A 20739-nucleotide genomic window follows, 5' to 3' on the forward strand; every position below is an offset into this window, starting at 1 on the left:
CTTTTCTTCTGCTGTTTAATTATTGTTCCCTATTCCACCTGAAACATGCAGTTAGGCATCTTATTCCATCTGTGTTACTCCAATCATGACCTCTCTGTGAATTATTTTTTTTTTATTCAGATGAATGCTCAGACCATTTATCTGGATGTAAAATTATGGATTGAATCTTGGTTCATAAAGCAGCCTTCTCAGTTAGTGGAGCCTCTGGTGAAAATTGCAAAATGCCTGAAAAATAAAAGTTCAAATCAACAGTACCAGAATCTTACACTAGGAGATTTAGAAATCCCAACATGTCATTTTGAGCGCTTTTGCAAAGTGAGGAAAAGAAAATAATAAATGGCACATTAGTGCGACACCTGTAGGCAGCCTTGAAGATTCTCGCTGTATCACTTACTCTCTTCTCTTCAGCTCATCTCTTTCAGGGGGACTTATTTATCTGTTTTAGATAAATACAGAAGACCAAATGATTTTCATGAGATTTTGATTTAGGATAGCCTATCCTCTGTGATGTCAATGTGGTGGCACCCAGGTTGTTTGTCCCGGTTCCTGTTGTTTTCAACTTTTTAATGATTTCTCCTCTGACTAAATATATTTAAATTAAAGGTTAAATTCTAATTGTTTAAGATATGCTTTTATTTTAAATCTTTTTTCACCAGGAGAACCAATAAGTGTGAAGGTTGCCTAACGCAACCTGTTACCTAAACATTCTAACTAAAGATTGAGTCAAATCACCATAGCCTCAAACTAAAGAAAAAGAAAATTGTGAAAGTTTTCTCTTAGTTAACACTGACCGTATTTACAAAAAAGCCACTACACTGTAATTATGAGTCCAACAAATATCAATATGAACTTATCGAAGGAAATATGAATCCAGAAAGGAGGAAGAGAACAACAGTTTGTTGGAAGGGAATGGCTCATGGGAATGTAGAAACTGACCCAGGCCTAATCCTGGTTTGTGTTTATTCTCTGAATCTTCACTCTGTAATATTCTATCTAAATTAGAACTACCTTTGTGATAATCCCATGCAGTGACCTACATTATGCAAAAGCCTCTGTGTCCACCATAGTGTGAAAAAGCCACATAACTGCAGTGGTGGTGATGAGATGGTTAATCAAAATTTATATCAGGTGTAATGAAATGCGATCACTCAGAGAGCAGGTCAGATGTTCAGAGGTTCAGATTTGAAGTGATCCTGGAAAACAGGACCTGAAGAGCATAATCCTACTTTCTCACATCACTGCTATTCATGTCATCAGTCCTATCCTGCCCTCTGGTGGCTGGAAGTAACAGTGGTAAGCAGCATTGCAATCCTGGTCTGGGTTCTTTCTAGATGGAATTTGCATGTTCTCTTCATGTGTACTTGGGTTCTCTACCTTCTCTCTCACAGTCCAAAAGCATGCAAATTAATTGGTTAAACTGCCATGTGTGTGCATGGCTGTTTGACCTGTGTGTCTCTGTATTGCCCTGTGATGGACTAGCAACCTGTCCAGTGTGTACCCATTTTCTCTCTTGCCTAATGGCTGCTAGTATTGGGCACCAGATCCCCTGTGACCCTATAGGGATAAGTGTGCATAAATAATGGATGTTCATAACATATAACACATTTCGATAAGGCTATCAGAGTAGATGAGTGTCATTAGAGGACTTTAAAACAAATATTAAACATTTGTTTTAAACAATAACTAAAAAACTGACTATATAGTATCTTGTAGACTATTGTCACAAATTTGCCTTCAAGCCATCAAGCAACATATGGTCTGTGTTTAATGCTTGTTATTATTTATCATATTTAAGGCACTTTTCCACAACCTAGTAGCTTGAATTATGCAGTTTTACCCCATTTGTATTCATCATACCAACATTTACATGTATTATTTTTGTTACAATCAAATGAAACAAATCCCTCTTAGTCCACCAAAAACACAAATAATATATTTTTTAGATAGTTAAATATTTCATTTTTGATATTTTTATGCTAATTCAGAAATAGGACATAGGCCATCATGCAAACAAAAAAAGAAACATGTTAAGCAAGCTTTTTATTCTTTGCAGATAAGGTGTAAAATCTGATTCATCCTTAGTATCACAATGAGGACAGTATAATATGTATGACAAAAGTATAATCTCAAAGAAGAGAGTGATGTTTTAGCTAGACACCATCCCATTTTCAACTTATTGTCCTGTTTGACCTGTTTGACTGCCTCCAAGGTCTTTAGATAGTAGAGGAAATGGTAGTTGTGCACCAGAAGACTGGTAGGATGAAGACTTTGGTGACTTTGGTGACCCTGGTGGTGCAAAGCTCACATCTCTGGTACTACTCCGCCTCATGTAAGCTTGCAGGTTCCTACCCGGAGTCATCAGTCCACCCTCCTCCACAAGTCCATCAAACACTGCTCCCAGACTCTGTTGTATTCTCACGCAGAAGTCGGGGCAGCTGAAGACGTACAGGACAGGGTTCAAAACTGGATTCAGAAAAGAAAGCGTTGCAGACACTGAAAGGCCCTCTTGCACTAATTTGTAGATTTTTTCATTATACTGGGCTTTCATTTCTAGGATGCAGAAGATGTGATAAGGAGCCCAGCAGAGCACAAATGCTGCAATCACAAATGTCACCATTTTGGTAAAACTTTGAGACAACAGCCTCTGACATGATGGACTGGAGATGACGGAAGACGGGTTGTTTGATGTGGACTCAAATGAGGAACCAGAAGTCAAAGACTTGACGCCATTTGTTTTAACCATTCCTGAATGTGCACCATAGCTACGCAGAGACACCATATCAGCCAGTCTGCCGGTACTCTGCTTTCTCCTTCTGAGTGTATTTCTCAAGCTTAGGGCAATTTTGATGTAGCTCCCTGCAATGATGACTAGAGGGAAGACGAAAGCTAACAGTAACTTGGAGATGGCTGTTGCCCCCTGCCTCAGATTACAGTCCCTTTTTAATGAATCTTTACTGGATAAATATAAAGCAAAATTATGGTAGCACATCTTCCTCCCATCAGTCCTCACAGTCACTGAACGAAATATGGAGTAAGGTATGGTATTTATCACTGCCCACAGCCAGCCAAGTGCGCACACCTTCCAAGCTCCCGCCGCCGACCTGTGATTCTTACTCCAAGCTGGCTTGGAAACTAGAAGCAGACGGTCCAATGAAATGGCTGCCAGCAGGAAGGCTGAAACAAACATGTTGAAGAAAAATATGGAACTTTGTACTACGCAGAGTGGTTGTCCTAACTCCCAGCTTTGGGAGTAATAAAAGTAGAAAGTGAAGAACGGTAGAGTCAGGGTGGCCAGGAAGTCAGACATGGCCAGGTTAAGCATCCAAATGGAGGCCACGGTTCGATGCCTGAGCCGAAATCCCAAAACCCAAATGATCAAGGCATTTTCCAAAATTCCCAGAGAGGAGAAGATGCCATGGATGGAAATCACAACTATGTTGACCTGTGTGTGGTTGTTTATATTGTCTTCTCTCATCCGCTTCAGCAATGGGCAGAATAACGGACCCTCAGAGACATTGGATGTGAACACCATGTTGAACATCAGACGGCTGAAACAAGAAATTAGACAGATTTATGAAAAATTTAAACTCATTGTATGTTATAATTAGAAAGTTGATTGCCAGGTTTGCAGCTCAACCGTACACTTTTCATTTCAAATGATGGTTTGAACAGAGCTCTGTGAGGAGTCCAAAATTTGAGATTTTATTTTATAACCTACCAGTAACTCTTTTCTTAAATTTCAACAAAATTTGACCCTGACCTGCTTTGTGCATGGGTCTTCATGATGCTATTTAATATTCTCTTAAAAAAAAAAAAAAATCTCTAAGGCCTTTAAAGAACAGCTGAGGTTAGATATAATAAGACGCTGTTTACTGTTACTATAGAGGGAGTCTGCTGCTCATTTTGATAATTTTATGATTTCAAACAAATGGAAAACCATAAATTATTATTCTTTCCACTTAACAATTATGCACTACTTTACGTTGGTCTATCGCAGAAAATCTCTGTAATATATATTAATGCATGTAGTATTAATATTAAAATTAGAGACAAATTCAAGAAATATGAATAGTTCAGACAATTATAAGCACATTTGTTGCAAAACTGATTAATTTTGTTTTAGGACTAACATTATCAGAAAGAGCTAATTAGATTCAAGAAATAATACATGTAAACGGTAGAAAATGTTTCATGAAGACAACTGACTAATTATTGTTGTTTTTCCTGGGTGAAACACTTTTATAGATTACTTAGTCTACATTTTTTAAAGACAAATTACAACCCTACTGCACTGTAAACCCCCCTATTGCATGAAATTAAGTTAGCATTAAAAAATCTAAAAGTACGGTGGCCCTAAGGTGTAAACCACATCAACTTTAGTGAAGCACAATTACAAATTACAAATACACAATATTAACGAAGCACAACATGGACTTTTCCAAGCTCCGCCCACAACCGACCTAGAAAATCCCAAGCGGCCACAAGACTCACAAACAAAGCCTCATGGCGCATTGTTTCTATGTAAACATGGCGTCTTCCACTTCGACTGATTCTCTGCAGTGTATTTCTGACTCCATTAGTGCATCATTTCTACCGGATTTTCACAATATATCAGCTACTACAATGAACAGAAGAACTAAGAAGTTCATGTCATCTTTTTTGGATGAGATCAAGGTGTTTGAGCCCAACATTGTGATGACCACCTGCTTTCGAGTAAAACGGCAGATACACACACCCTCTACATCAATATAGCTGTGGACAAGATCACCGATGCCTATTGTTCTTGCAAGGCTGGGTAAGTCAGGCATTCGTTGTTTTGTAGGTTTAATTTTGAAATCAGTGGGTGTTTGTGAACCTTCCACGCACCAAGTAGAATGGGCATCAGCCAATGAAAAGCGGCCCCTACGGTAAGGTTCATTAAGGAAGCACATTTACAAATTCAAAAACACAACATTAATGAAGCACTACAACATTAACAGAACGGAAAAGGTATGTCCCAGTTGGAGACCTGAGAGATTGCTGATTGGACGACAGTGCTTTTGAAACGGAAGTTTTCGCTTGAGCAGGTCGGCCCGTTGTAGCGATACGTCCCCCGGTCTCCGCGCTGCTCGCTAGATTAATGTACTTTCAGTCCACTTCAGGTTCGCTGTTACATCAAACAAATTATTTTAAGCTACATAAATTATAAGAAACACCTTACAGACAACTGACGTACCTAGTAACCATGTTTGACCACAGACAAACAGCGACTTGGCTTGCGAGCTTCTAGGTAACCATGGCAACAATAAACAAACGGCAAATGCCGTTGTTACAGGTTTCTCTTTGCCTCTCCCTCTTTAGAAAAACTACACAGTATAAAAAAAAGTTGGCTAAGCTAAGAAAATAGTCAGAATAGTTAACTGGGGCAATTTAGTTACAAAGGAAATATTTCTCTATTGTTTAGAAGTTTGTTTCACCACGGAAATGCACAGTACTGGCCACAAAGTCAAGAAATTCTGCTCATAGATTTACGTCATTATTATCTTTAATTCTTACCTGTGAAAGGAAAAGGCAGTGGGTCAACTTTGGACTGTAAAACCTTTGAAACTACCACACGCAGCACGTTTTCTCCACCGCCACTTTCAAGCTGGCGATGACGTAATTAGGACTCATAGTATACGCATTCATGCCTATTGTCCAATCAGCGATATCTCAGGTCGCTGATTGGATACCCTTTCCGTTAATGTTGTAGTGCTGGTTAATGTTGTGTTTTTGAATTTGTAATTGTGTTTTGTTAATGTTATGTTTTAGAATTTGTAATTGTGCGTAGTTAATGTTGTGTTTTTGAATTTGTAATTGTCCTCTGTTAATGTTGTTGTGTTTTTGATGAAGTGGTTTGCACCTCAGGGCCACCATATAAAATAAACAATGTGACAGAGACTGCAGGAGATGAAATTTTTACAACAGTATTCTTGAAAGCAGACACCTTCAGTGCTATGTTCTGACTTGTTTCCATCAACAATCTCTGAGGATTGATTACAATCTGTACAGAAACAATGACCCTTTCAGCTGGTTATAGCCCTGAAAGATGAAGAAGTTGTCTTTGGACTACAATTCGTCTTGATCTTTGGGACTTTGATTGTGTGTTTTGGTTAATTTTGGTGTTTATGTTATGCTTCCATGTTCCCTGTGTATAAATATTGTCACCCATTACATATAAGTTAAGCTTCAGCCACTCGGTCTTTTTCAAAGCAACATGGTTTCTAATCAATGACCTGTCCCTTGTGTCAACTCTTCAGCTTAGCTTTATTTTAGTTTGTAATATCACACTGTTACATGTCTCCTTGTTAGAATATGTTCTCATCTTAACTTGTCTTTGAGTTATTTTGTGTTATATGTTCATGTATTCTAATTTACCTTGAAAGGTACAGTTGTAAGTTCTGTAACCTGTCACTTTCTGTTTATGTGCACGTTGTACTGCTGTTGTCCACTGGGGGCAGTGAGAGCAAGTTCGTGTGTGTAGGCAGCATTGTTCTAATAAACAAATAAGTGATGACGTTGTTAACCGGAACCCTGGCAATAAAGTGAACACAGCTATCTAATCAAAGAAGTGTGGTTCTTTGTCAAACATGAGTACTGAACAAGAAAACGCAACAGGTTATGGGCCCAGGCACCGCACGGGACGACGATGGGACAGACTAGTTTTCAACGGAGACGAAAACAACTACGAACTTTGGGAGGTAAAGTTCCTCGCTTACTTAAGAACGCTAGGCCTAAAAGACACCATCCTATCTACCGCGGACCCAGACGAAGAGAAAAACGCGGAACGTTACGCGGAACTAATCCTGGTCCTCGATGATAAGAGCCTGTCGTTAGTGATGAGAGATGCCGCCGACGATGGGAAGAAAGCTCTGCAGATACTACGCGGACATTACGCCAGTCAGTGTAAGCCCAGGATCATCGCCCTTTACACAGAGCTCACGTCCCTACTAAAGGTACCCGGCGAAACAGTGACAGATTATGTTTTACGTCCTGAAAAAGCAATAACGTCTCTGAGAAATGCAATGGAGGTTATTAGTGACGGACTAATAATAGCAATGATTCTGAAGGGACTCCCAGAATCATACAAGCCTTTTGCTATTGACACAACATAGAGCAGTGAAGATTTGACGTTCACTCAGTTTAAGAGCAGACTTCGAAGCTATGAAGAGACAGAAAAGTTTGAAAGCAAACCGAAGTCAGATAATGTAATGAAAGTGGACGTGACAACAATAAACTGCTACAACTGTGGACAGCGCGGGCACATGGCGAGAGACCGCCGCCAAAAGACCGCGCCAAAATGGTGCAGCTACCACAGAAGCACAACCCACAGTGACTAGACATGCAGAAGAAGATCGAAACGGAAAGATGATGCCAAGCAGACTTCATACATGCAGGACAACCATGAGGAGGACCAGACCATGGTATTCAAAGTCAGCCGGAATCTTCTGTCTGACAACTTCAGACTTAATGGAATAATGGTGGACTGTGGAGCCACATCACACATTATCACTGATGAAGAACTGTTCACAAGAATTGACAAGACTTTTGACCCAAGTAGACACTACATGGAACTGGCAGATGGAAAGAAGATGAACAATGTTGCACTGAAGCGTGGTGATGCACAGATTGAACTGTTGAACTCAAAGGGGAGGTATGTTAAAGTTACTCTGAAAAATGCTTTACTCATCCCATCCTACCCACAGAGCATATTTTCTGTGATATCAGCTACAGCCAGTGGAGCCAGTGTAACATTCACAAATGGGCAGAATGAACTGTTGAGTAAAGATGGTACTGTGTTCCCTATTGAGGCACATGAGAAACTGTATGACCTCAGGATGAAAAGCAATAATGAAGGATGCATTGAGGAAAACTTAAATGACATGATGAGCAGAGACAAAGTGAAGCTAGCTTGTGATCTGAAAACATGGCATGAAATATTAGGACATTGTAACATGGCTGATGTTATGAAATTACAAAATGTGGTGGAGGGAATGAAAGTCACTGACAACAGTAAAATGGAGTGTAACATCTGTAAAGAAGGGAAATTTATCAACAGCAGAAACAAAGAGTCAGATGTTAAAACGAGCAAGCCACTAGAGTTGGTTCATACTGACCTATCAGGACCTATTGACCCTACAGGCTTAGAAGGACACAGATATGTGATTTCCTTTACTGATGACTTCTCAGGAGCTATTGCAGTCTATTTTCTGAAAAACAAAAGTGATGTGACTAAAGCAACAAAGCAGTTTCTGGCAGACTGTGCACCCTATGGTAATGTTAAGTGTCTTAGGTCAGACAATGGTACCGAGTACACATGTAATGATTTTCAAACACTACTCAGAGATAAAGGCATTAGACATGAAACGTCATCACCATACTCCCCACACCAAAACGGAAAAGCAGAGAGACAGTAGAGAACGCTCTTTGAAATGGGCAGGTGTATGTTATCAGAAAAGGGCTTACCTAAAGAACTGTGGCCATATGCTGTTCAAGGTGCTGCCCACATTCGCAACAGATGTTATAGTAACAGTACCAAAAACACCCCATATTTCTTGATGACAGGAAGAAAGCCCAATCTTTCAAACATGTGGGTATTTGGATCAGAGTGTTACTCATACAACAACCACCTCAAGAAATTAGACTCAAGAGGGGAAAAGGGACTGTTTTTAGGGTACAGCAAGAACAGCCCAGCTTATTTGGTGTACCACCCACAGGCGAGAAAAGTTTCCAGACACAGGCTAGTAAGGTTCATCAAAGAAAATGGTGTTGACCAACAGACACAGACAGATATTTGGGATGAAGGGATCCAGGATCACCCGATGCAGGCAGACAGACATGATGTAACACCCTTAACCCAGGATGTTACCCCAAGTGACAAAGAGGAACTTACTCTTCAAGAAATTCAAAATGCAGAATTTTCAGATGATCTCACTGGGAGTGAAATTGATGGTGATCAAACTCAAACGAAGCAAAGAGATCGTTATCCAAAAAGAGAGAAAAGACCCCCAAAATACCTTGAAGATTACCAATTAGATCCTAACACTAAAGATGCAACACAAATAACTATTGGTCATTGTTACAGGGCTGTGCTTGGTATCCCTCAAACATTCAGTGAGGCTCAGAAGTCACCACAGGCAGACAGATGGAGACAGGCAATGAGGGACGAAATTGACTCTCTTAAAGAAAACGAAACATTTGAACTGAGCGTTCTACCATAGGGTAGGAACACAGTTGGAGGGAAGTGGGTATATACACTCAAAGAAAAGGAAGGAAAAGAGATTTTCAAAGCTAGGTATGTAGCAAAAGGCTACAGCCAAACAGAAGGTATAGACTACCATGAAACTTTTGCTCCAGCAGCTAACATAACATTAGTGCGAGCATTAATGCAGATAGCAGTTCAGAACAATCTTAAAGTACATCAGATGGATGTCAAAACAGCTTATTTGCATGCCCCAATTGACGAAGAAATTTACTTGGAACAGCCTGAGGGGTTTGAACAACAAACAAAAACAGGACAGAAATGTGTGTATAAATTAAAGAAATCTCTGTATGGATTAAAACAATCTGGAAGAAATTGGTACAAACTCCTGAATGATCATCTTGAACAAAACAACTTTGAAAGGAACCTAGTTGATCATTGTGTGTATAGAAAACAAACAGAAAATGACACGCTTATTGTGCTCATTTGGGTGGATGACTTGATCATTGCTGCTAACAGCACTGATGTTTTGGACAGTTTCAAAGAAACAATGAAATCAAAGTTCCACATGAAGGACTTAGGCAAAATAAAAAAGCATTTTTTAGGAATACATTTTGAACAAAAAAAGCTGAAATAAAAATGAGCTAAAAGAAGTACATCCTAAAAATGTTGGAAAAATATGGAATGTTGGACTGCAAACCAAGATCCACCCCATGCGAACTAAAACTTGATCACAAAGAAAATTGTGAGTGCGATGAAACAAAAGTAATGAATCCTATAGACTATCGCGAGATAGTAGGTAGTCTGATTTATGCCATGACCTGCACCAGACCAGACATCAGTTGGATAGTGAGCAAACTTTCCCAGACTTTAGCTAAACCTATGACAGAGGATTTAGTGAATGCTAAACATGTTTTGAGGTATCTGAAAGGTACTTGTGACTATGAACTATGTTTCAAGAAAAACAATGAAGACTTGAACCTCATAGCCTACAGTGACTGACTAGCATTTTAAAAGTTTTCAACAAAATGTAAATAAAAAACAGCTGCTTGTTTTTGTTTTGTTATCATTTGAAAGACGCCTGTCATTTCCTTTTGTGAACCAATTTATTAGAAGCTACAGGTATGCATGATTTTGGGATAACTGTACATATACAAGCTAGTACTGATTAACTCCTCTATTATACTTTTCAAATTAAAGTTTGAACATGAACGCTTTAGCGTTTCATAGTTTGAATATTCCTCACAACCAAACACACACACTCAGTCACATCCTGCCGACTGGAGGAGACGTACATAAATTATTTTTCCAAGTTAGTACATGAAAAGACTTGAGCAAACATTCATCAGACATTCAATAAGAGCAGATGTGACTAATTGAGTTTAAATGTCTTTAACAATGGAAAATTAGAAATAAAATGTCTCTCACACTCACTTCCTTGATTTCTAATACATAATATGGACAATAACTATTGAGAAGATTTATGAAAGAAATATTTTGGATTCCTCACAGTTCCATAGTTCCACACAATAGAACCACTACACTGACTGTAAAACTGGAACCATTTTTCACCGGCTAACAAGAGTGTCAAGATATTAAAAGGTGATTTATTTCAGTATTCAGTCTGATTTGAACAAGATCACATGATAAGTTTTTATATGTTAGATGAACTGACTATGATTATATGACGTTTATGTAATTTAAAAGCGACATCCATGTAATATGTATGTTTCAAAAGTGCTCCAAACCATAAAAGCTTAAATGTATTATATGAACAGAATATCAGAAATCTTTCTCAAAAGAGAATTCCAGCAGAAGCATATGATACCACATTAATATGAACATCAATCTACTATTATTATACTAAATTAACAGCTTAGCATCTCATTCTATAAGATAAACTAATCTTTATAAGCTCAAAACTCACCAAGCTGTTGGTTACACTCACTTATAAGAGGGTAAGGCACTGGATCCTCTCCTGTGCTTCTTCTTTTTGTCCCCCACATACACTCATTTCTCCAACTCTATTGCCTTCTGATGCCCTCCTGTGCTGGAGACACCCACCCTCTGATTCACGCAGATGCACATACTTCAGCTGGCTCCTCCCAACAGAAGCTGAACAGTACAGATGCAAATTACACTGAAATTTTAATGCAGGCAGCAACTGGTGAGGAGGGATGTAAACAAACCAAAAAGCTCATGTAAAACTGCTAAAAGGGGAAAAAACTGAAATATAATATCTGCACTGTTTTACTGTCAGTCTGACATCATAGAGTCTCTCAACAATGCAAGGCTTGTGTGAACATGACTCACCATACAAATTACCTTTCAATTTGATATTAAAATTCTTTATAATTGCTTTAAAAGTCACATGGTTATATGTTTAACCATGAAAATTCCCCTTTGTAGTTTTTTTAATGGTGTATGTGTCTGCTCTATCATATGGTGCTGTAAAAAAGAATTTTCTGTTTTTGTTCAAGAATCACAAATACTTTTTACCATAAGACAAATGTAACCTTAGTGGATACAAACAACTTGTTATTTTGAGTAGATAAAGCAATCAAAACTAGCTATGTCCAAAGATATTTACACTCCTTGTTAAATCATGAGTTGATTGTTGCTAAGCTAACCATATTTTGGGAAAGTTGTGTTCCAGTTCACAGCTAATTACTGCCAGCTATGTAGAATAAATAAAACAAAGTAATTTGCATCTATCAGTCAGGAATGTGTTATAAACACATTTTCACTGCTTTGGGACTCCAACAAACTGCAACGAGATTGTTATCCACAAATAAAATGCAGTGGGAAACTTTCTCAGGATTATTAATTACTCAAAAAATCTATCAGTGACTTATTCAGAATGAAAATACCCCCAAACAACAAAAGAGTAGGATTCAATAGTCTCATTCTAGGTCAGTGTTTACCATTCTATAACAAGATACTGAGAAAAAATGGCATCCATGGGAAAAACCACTGTCTGTGTTGGAGCACTAAATTCTGCTCCGTATAAGGCATTTTGAAAAGGAATAACAAGTCATTACATTAAGACTTTCTCTTAAATGGATTTGAGTAGAGCTGAATCATGCTGTAAGAATTTCATTATGCTCAGAGAAAAAATCTAGAGGGGGATATGAATATTCAGGTATGGAAGCTCTCACCTTAAATGGAAACGTATCATAACCTTCCTCTCAGGATTTTAATTCACAGATGTCTTCCAACAATGCCACTTCACTCTTTTGAATGTATGAGTGTGTGTGCAGGTGTGTGTGCGCGGGCTCAGGTGTGGATGTGTGTGTGTGTGTGTGTGTGGAAGAGCATATTCTTAAATACATGATGATTAAGATAAATAGCGACCATGTAATTCAGCTCTAATACTCTTGTCAGCATCTGCCAGCTATAAGTACGGCAGCTGAGCTCTAAACACTTTAAAAGCAACACTCCTCCTCCCTAAACGCTCTTTCCTTTTTTTCTCATATCTCATCTGTACCAGCTGTTTTTACAGCTCTTTACATAATCTATCGCTCTTTCTCTCTCTGGTTGAATCAGTTTAAGCATCTTCTCCATTCAGACATTCTTGCTTTTCTTCTGCTGTTTAATTATTGTTCCCTATTCCACCTGAAACATGCAGTTAGGCATCTTATTCCATCTGTGTTACTCCAATCATGAGCTCTCTGTGAATTATTTTTTTTTATTCAGATGAATGCTCAGACCATTTATCTGGATGTAAAATTATGGATTGAATCTTGGTTCATACAGCAGCCTTCTCAGTTAGTGGAGCCTCTGGTGAAAATTACAAAATGCCTGAAAAATAAAAGTTCACATCAACAGTACCAGAATCTTACACTAGGAGATTTAGAAATCCCAACATGTTATTTTGAGCGCTTTTGCAAAGTGAGGAAAAGAAAATAATAAATGGCACATTAGTGCGACACCTGTAGGCAGCCTTGAAGATTCTCGCTGTATCACTTACTCTCTTCTCTTCAGCTCATCTCTTTCAGGGGGACTTATTTATCTGTTTTAGATAAATACAGAAGACCAAATGATTTTCATGAGATTTTGATTTAGGATAGCCTATCCTCTGTGATGTCAATGTGGTGGCACCCAGGTTGTTTGTCACGGTTCCTGTTGTTTTCAACTTTTTAATGATTTCTCCTCTGACTAAATATATTTAAATTAAAGGTTAAATTCTAATTGTTTAAAATATGCTTTTATTTTGAATCTTTTTTCACCAAGAGAACCAATAAGTGTGAAGGTTTCCTAACGCAACCTGTTACCTAAACATTCTAACTAAAGATTGAGTCAAATCACCATAGCCTCAAACTAAAGAAAAAGAAAATTGTGAAAGTTTTCTCTTAGTTAACACTGACCGTATTTACAAAAAAGCCACTACACTGTAATTATGAGTCCAACAAATATCAATATGAACTTATCGAAGGAAATATGAATCCAGAAAGGAGGAAGAGAACAACAGTTTGTTGGTAGGGAATGGCTCAAGGGAATGTAGAAACTGACCCAGGCCTAATCCCGGTTTGTGTTTATTCTCTGAATCTTCACTCTGAAATATTCTATCTAAATTAGAACTACCTTTGTGATAATCCCATGCAGTGACCTACATTATGCAAAACCCTCTGTGTCCACCACAGTGTGAAAAAGCCACATAACTGCAGTGGTGGTGATGAGATGGTTAATCAAAATTTATATCAGGTGTAATGAAATGCGATCACTCAGAGAGCAGGTCAGATGTTCAGAGGTTCAGATTTGAAGTGATCCTGGAAAACAGGACCTGAAGAGCATAATCCTACTTTCTCACTTCACTGCTATTCATGTCATCAGTCCTATCCTGCCCTCTGGTGGCTGGAAGTAACAGTGGTAAGCAGCATTGTGATCCTGGTCTGGGCTCTTTCTAGATGGAATTTGCATGTTCTCTTCATGTGTACTTGGGTTCTCTACCTTCTCTCTCACAGTCCAAAAGCATGCAAATTAATTGGTTAAACTGCCATGTGTGTGCATGGCTGTTTGTCCTGTGTGTCTCTGTATTGCCCTGTGATGGACTAGCAACCTGTCCAGTGTGTACCCATTTTCTCTCTTGCCTAATGGCTGCTAGTGTTGGGCACCAGATCCCCTGTGACCCTATAGGGATAAGTGTGCATCAATAATGGATGTTCATAACATATAACACAGTCGATCAGGCTATCAGAGTAGATGAGTGTCATTAGAGGACTTTAAAACAAATATTAAACATTTGTTTGAAACAATAACTAAAAAATTGACTATATAGCCTCTTGTAGACTATTGTCACAAATTTGCCTTCAAGCCATCAAGCAACATATGGTCTGTGTTTAATGCTTGTTGTCATTTATCATATTTAAAGCACTTTTCCACAACCTAGTAGCTTGAATTATGCAATTTTACCCCATTTGCATTCATCATACCAACATTTACATGTATTATTTTTGTTACAATAAAATGAAACAAATCCCTCTTAGTCCACCAAAAACACAAATAATTTTTTTTAGATAGTTAAATATTTCATTTTTGATATTTTTATGCTAATTTAGTAATAGGACATAGGCCATCATGCAAACAAAAAAAGAAACATGTTAAGCAAGCTTTTTATTCTTTGCAGATAAGGTGTAAAATTGGATTCATCCTTAATATCACAATGAGGACAGTATGATATGTATGACAAAAGTATAATCTCAAAGAAGAGAGTGATGTTTTAACTAGACACCATCCCATTTTCAACTTATTGTCCTGTTTGATCTGTTTGACTGCCTCCAAGGTCTTTAGAGAGTAGAGGAAATGGTAGTTGTGCACCAGAAGACTGGTAGGATGAAGACTTTGGTGACTTTGGTGACCCTGGTTGTGCACAGCTCACATCTCTGGTACTACTCCGCCTCATGTAAGCTTGCAGGTTCCTACCCGGAGTCGTCAGTCCACCCTCCTCCACGAGTCCATCAAACACTGCTCCCAGACTCTGTTGTATTCTCACGCAGAAGTCGGGGCAGCTGAAGACGTACAGGACAGGGTTCAAAACTGGATTCAGAAAAGTAAACGTTGCAGACACTGGAAGGCCCACATGCACTAATTTGTATATTTTTTCATTATACTGGGCTTTCATTTCTAGGATGCAGAAGATGTGATAAGGAGCCCAGCAGAGCACAAATGCTGCAACCACAAATGTCACCATTTTGGTAAAACTTTGAGACAACAACCTCTGACATGGTGGACTGGAGATGACGGAAGACGGGTTGTTTGATGTGGACTCAAATGAGGAACCAGAAGTCAAAGACTTGACGCCACTTGTTTTAACCCTTCTTGAATGTGCATCATAGCTACGCAGAGACAGCATATCAGCCAGTCTGCCGGTACTCTGCTTTCTCCTTCTGAGTGTGTTTCTCAGGCTTAGGGCAATTTTGATGTAGCTCCCTGCAATGATGACTAGAGGGAAGACGAAAGCTAACAGTAACTTGGAGATGGCTATTGCCCCCTGCCTCAGATAACAGTCCATTTCTAATGAATCTTTACTGGATAAATGCAAAGCAAAATTATAGTAGCATAACTTCCTCCCATCAGTCTTCACAGTCACTGAACGAAATATGGAGTAAGGTATGGTATTTATCGCTGCCCACAGCCAGCCAAGTGCGCACACCTTCCAAGCTCCCGCCACCGACCTGTGATTCTTACTCCACACTGGCTTGGAAACTAGAAGCAGACGGTCCAATGAAATGGCTGCCAGCAGGAAGGCTGAAACAAACATGTTGATGGCAAACATGCAAGTTTGTACAATGCAGAGTGGTTGTCCGAACTCCCAGCTTTGGAAGTAATGAAAGTAGAAAGTGTAGAGCGGTAGAGTCAGGGTGGCCAGGAAGTCAGACATGGCCAGGTTAAGCATCCAAATGGAGGACACGGTTCGACGCCTGAGGCGAAATCCCAAAACCCAAATGATCAAGGCATTTTCCAAAATTCCCAGGGAGGAGAAGATGCCATGGATGGAAATCAACACCATGTTGACCTGTGTGTTGTTGTGTATATTGGCTTCTCTCATCCGCTTCAGCAGTGGGCAGAATAACGGACCCTCAGAGACATTGGATGTGAACACCATGTTGAACATCAGACGGCTGAAACAAGAAATTAGACAGATTTATGAAAAATTTAAACTCAATGTATGTTATAATTAGAAAGTTGATTGCCAGATTTGCAGCTCAGCCGTACACTTTTCATTTCAAATGATGGTTTGAACAGAGCTCTGTGAGGAGTCCAAAATTTGAGATTTTATTTTATAACCTACCGGTAATTCTTTTCTTAAATTTCACCAAAATTTGACCCTGACCTGCTTTGTGCAAGGGTCTTCATGATGCTATTTAATATTCTCTAAAAAAAAAAAAAAAATCTCTAAGGCCTTTAAAGAACAGCTGAGGTTAGATATAACAAGACGCTGTTTACTGTTACTATAGAGGGAGTCTGCTGCTCATTTTGATAATTTTATGATTTTAAACAAATGGAAAACCATAAATTATTATTCTTTCCACTTAACAATTATGCACTACTTCATGTTGATCTATCGCAGAAAATCTCTGTAAAATATATTAATGCATGTAGTATTAATATTAAAATTAGAGACAAATTCAAGAAATATGAATAGTTCAGATAATTATAAGCACATTTGTTGCAAAACTGATTAATTTTGTTTTAGGACTAACATTATCAGAAAGAGCTAATTAGATTCAAGAAATAATACATGTAAACGGTAGAAAATGTTTCATGAAGACAACTGACTAATTATTGTTGTTTTTCCTGGGTGAAACACTTTTATAGATTACTTAGTCTACACTTTTTAAAGACAAATTACAACCCTACTGCACTGTAAACCCCCTTATTGCATGAAATTAAGTTAGCATTAAAAGATCCAAAAGTACGGTAGCCCTGAGGTGCAAACCACTTCAACTTTAATGAAGCACAATTACAAATTACAAATACACAACATTAACGAAGCACAAAATGGACTTTTCCAAGCTCCGCCCACAACCGACCTAGAAAATCCCAAGTGGCCACAAGTCTCACAAACAAAGCCTCATGGCGCATTGTTTCTATGTAAACATGGCGTCTTCCACTTCGACTGATTCTCTGCAGTGTATTTCTGACTCGATTAGTGCATCATTTCTACCGCATTTTCACAATATATCAGCTACTACAATGGACAGAGGAACTAAGAAGTTCATGTCATCTTTTTTGGATGAGATCAAGGTGTTTCAGCCCAACATTGTGATGACCACCTGCTTTCGCTTGATGAGTAAAACGGCAGATACACACACCCTCTACATCAATATAGCTGTGGACAAGATCAGTGATGCCTATTGTTCTTGCAAGGCTGGGTAAGTCAGGCATTCGTTGTTTTGTAGGTTTAATTTTGAAATCAGTGGGTGTTTGTGAACCTTCCACGCACCAAGTAGAATGGGCATCAGCCAATGAAAGCGACCCCTACGGTAAGGTTCATGAAGGAAGCACAATTACAAATTCAAAAACACAACATTAATGAAGCACTACAACATTAACAGAACGGAAAGGTATGTCCCAGTTGGAGACCTGAGAGATTGCTGATTGGACGACAGTACTTTTGAAACGGAAGTTTTCGCTTGAGCAGGTCGGCCCGTTGTAGCGATACGTCCCCCGGTCTCCGAGCTGCTCGCTAGATTAATGTACTTTCAGTCCACTTCAGGTTCGCTGTTATATCAAACAAATTATTTTAAGCTACATAAATTATAAGAAACACCTTACAGACAACTGACGTACCTAGTAACCACGTTTGACCACAGACGAACAGCGACTTGGCTTGCGAGCTTCTAGGTAACCATGGCAACAATAAACAAACGGCAAAAGCAAAAGTCGTTACAGTTTTCTCTTTGCCTCTCCCTCTTTAGAAAAACTACACAGTATAAAAAAAAGTTGGCTAAGCTAAGAAAATAGTCAAAGTAGTTAACTGGGGCAATTTAGTTACAAAGGAAATATTTCTCTATTGTTTAGAAGTTTGTTTCACCACGGAAATGCACAGTACTGGCCACAAAGTCAAGAAATTCTGCTCATAGATTTACGTGATTATTATCTTTAATTCTTACCTGTGAAAGGAAAAGTCAGTGGGTCCACTTTGGACTGTAAACCTTTGAAACTACCACACGCAGCACGTTTTCTCCACCGCCACTTTCAAGCTGGCGGTGACTTAAGTAGGACTCATAGTTTACGCATTCATGCCTATTGTCCAATCAGCGATCTCACAGGTCGCTGATTGGATACCCTTTCCGTTAATGTTGTAGTGCTCGTTAATGTTGTGTTTTTGAATTTGTAATTGTGCTTAGTTAATGTTATGTTTTAGAATCTGCGACAGACTGGCGACCTGTCCAGGGTGAACCCCGCCTCTCGCCCGGTACGCTGCTGGAGATAGGCACCAGCAACCCTCCCGACCCCATAAGGGAAGAAGGGTGTACAGATAATGGATGGATGTATGGATGTTTTAGAATTTGTAATTGTGCTTAGTTAATGTTGTTGTGTTTTTGATGAAGTGGTTTGCACCTCAGGGCCACCATATAAAATAAACAACCTGACAGAGACTGCAGGAGATGAAATTTTTACAACAGTATTCTTGAAAGCAGACACCTTCAGTGCTATGTTCTGACTTGTTTCCATCAACAATCTCTGGCGATTGATTACAATCTGTACAGAAACAATGACCCTTTCAGCTGGTTATAGCCCTGAAAGATGAAGAAGTTGTCTTTTGACTACAATTTGTCTTGATCTTTGGGACTTTGATTGTGTGTTTTGGTTAATTTTGGTGTTTATTTTATGCTTCCATGTTCCCTGTGTATAAATATTTTCACCCATTACATATTACTTAACCTTCAGCCACTCGCTTTTTTTCAAAGCAACATGGTTTCTAATCAACGACCTGTCCCTTGTGTCAACTCTTCAGCTTAGCTTTATTTTAGTTTGTAATATCACACTGTTGCATGTCTCCTAGACATTGTGATTGTTATGTTATGATTTTAAGGAGTTTTTATTCCTCATATTTCTAAATTAATAGTCTTACTGTACCTTCTGCCTTTTCTCTGTATTTGGGACCTGCTCCTCGCCATTTTGTGACACAATTCTAGTGAAACATTTAAAACTACCTTAAATTTTACAGGACAGGTGAAGTAATCTCTGTAAAATCTTTATGAACTGTTATGGGGTTAACATCTCTTAAGTCTTAAGAGTTGAGTTACTGCTATAATTGAGTTACTAATTTACATTTACCTGGTAACAAATATGTGAGAACAACAATGAGCATTTAAAGCCCTATTTGCAAGTTTTACCTCGCGCCATAGGGAATATGTTGTTTTCTTGCTTCAAAATAAAATAAACTTATATTTAATTGTTGAATCAACCGTGATGCAACATTTTTTACATGCAGATCACAGCCAGTGGAAATATATGTAGAAATAGCTGCTCAGCAGGTTTAGGAAAATGTTTGATTGGTATGATGCCAGTTAAGATATTACAATGATTATTGTCAAAGATATAAATTCATTTTAAAAGTTTTCAACAAAATGTACATAAAAAACAGCTGCTTGTTTTTGTTTTGTTATCATTTGAAAGACGCCTGTCATTTCCTTTTGTGAATCAATTTATTAGAAGCTACAGGTATGCATGATTTTGGGATAACTGTACATATACAAGCTAGTACTGATTAACTCCTCTATTATACTTTTCAAATTAAAGTTTGAACATGAACGCTTTAGCGTTTCATGGTTTGAATATTCCTCACAACCAAACACACACACTCAGTCATATCCTGCCGACTGGAGGAGACGTACATAAATTATTTTTCCAAGTTAGTACATGAAAAGACTTGAGTAAACATTCATCAGACATTCAATAAGAGCAGATGTGACTAATTGAGTTTAAATGTCTTTAACAATAGAAAATTAGAAATAAAATGTCTCTCACACTCACTTCCTTGATTTCTAAGACATAATATGGACAAATAACTATTGAGTAGATTTATGAAAGAAATATTTTGGATTCCTCACAGTTCCATAGTTCCACACAATAGAACCACTACACTGACTGTAAAACTGGAACCATTTTTCACCGGCTAACAAGAGTGTCAAGATATTAAAAGGTGATTTTTTTCAGTATTCAGTCTAATTTAAACAAGATCACATGATAAGGTTTTTATATATTAGCTGAACTGACTATGATTATATGATGTTTATGTAATTTAAAAGCAACATCCATGTAATATGTATGTTAGAAAAGTGCTCCAAACCATAAAAGCTTAAAGTGTATTATATGAACAGAATATCAGAAATCTTTCTCAAAAGAGAATTCCATCAGAAGCATATGATACCACATTAATATGTACATCAATCTACTATTATTATACTAAATTAACAGCTTAGCATCTCATTTTATAAGATAATCTAATCTTTATAAGCTCAAAACTCACCGAGCTGTTGGTTACACTCACTTATAAGAGGGTAAGG

At 38.2% G+C, this 20739-nt stretch overlaps 3 protein-coding genes across 5 annotated transcripts in view; 1 reads left to right on the top strand and 2 right to left on the bottom strand.

The window, feature by feature from the left end:
• vwa11 (von Willebrand factor A domain containing 11) overlaps positions 1-20739 on the top strand; it is a 92522-nt gene that overhangs the window by 46230 nt on the left and 25553 nt on the right. The window lies entirely within an intron of this gene.
• Positions 2028-5645, bottom strand: LOC122830087 (prostaglandin D2 receptor 2-like). 3 transcript variants are annotated; one of them, XM_044115144.1, is made up of 3 exons: positions 5216-5262; positions 5009-5146; positions 2028-3548 (listed from the first exon to the last, which is right to left on the bottom strand). In XM_044115144.1, exon 3 carries the CDS (start codon positions 3539-3541, stop codon positions 2174-2176), a length of 1368 nt encoding a protein of 455 aa, XP_043971079.1. In that variant the 5' UTR covers positions 3542-3548; positions 5009-5146; positions 5216-5262; the 3' UTR covers positions 2028-2173. The 3 variants fall into 3 exon arrangements, with proteins under 3 accessions (XP_043971079.1, XP_043971078.1, XP_043971077.1); XM_044115143.1 differs by lacking the exons at positions 5009-5146; positions 5216-5262 and adding an exon at positions 5536-5645; XM_044115142.1 differs by lacking the exon at positions 5009-5146 and having other exon boundaries at positions 5216-5311.
• Positions 14821-18024, bottom strand: LOC122830090 (prostaglandin D2 receptor 2-like). Its single transcript, XM_044115154.1, has 2 exons — positions 18014-18024; positions 14821-16341 (listed from the first exon to the last, which is right to left on the bottom strand). The coding sequence occupies exon 2, from the start codon at positions 16332-16334 to the stop codon at positions 14967-14969; it is 1368 nt and encodes a 455-aa protein (XP_043971089.1). The 5' UTR covers positions 16335-16341; positions 18014-18024; the 3' UTR covers positions 14821-14966.

This window comes from Gambusia affinis, linkage group LG04, assembly GCF_019740435.1.
Source record: "Gambusia affinis linkage group LG04, SWU_Gaff_1.0, whole genome shotgun sequence".
NCBI classification, from domain to species: Eukaryota; Metazoa; Chordata; class Actinopteri; order Cyprinodontiformes; family Poeciliidae; genus Gambusia; species Gambusia affinis.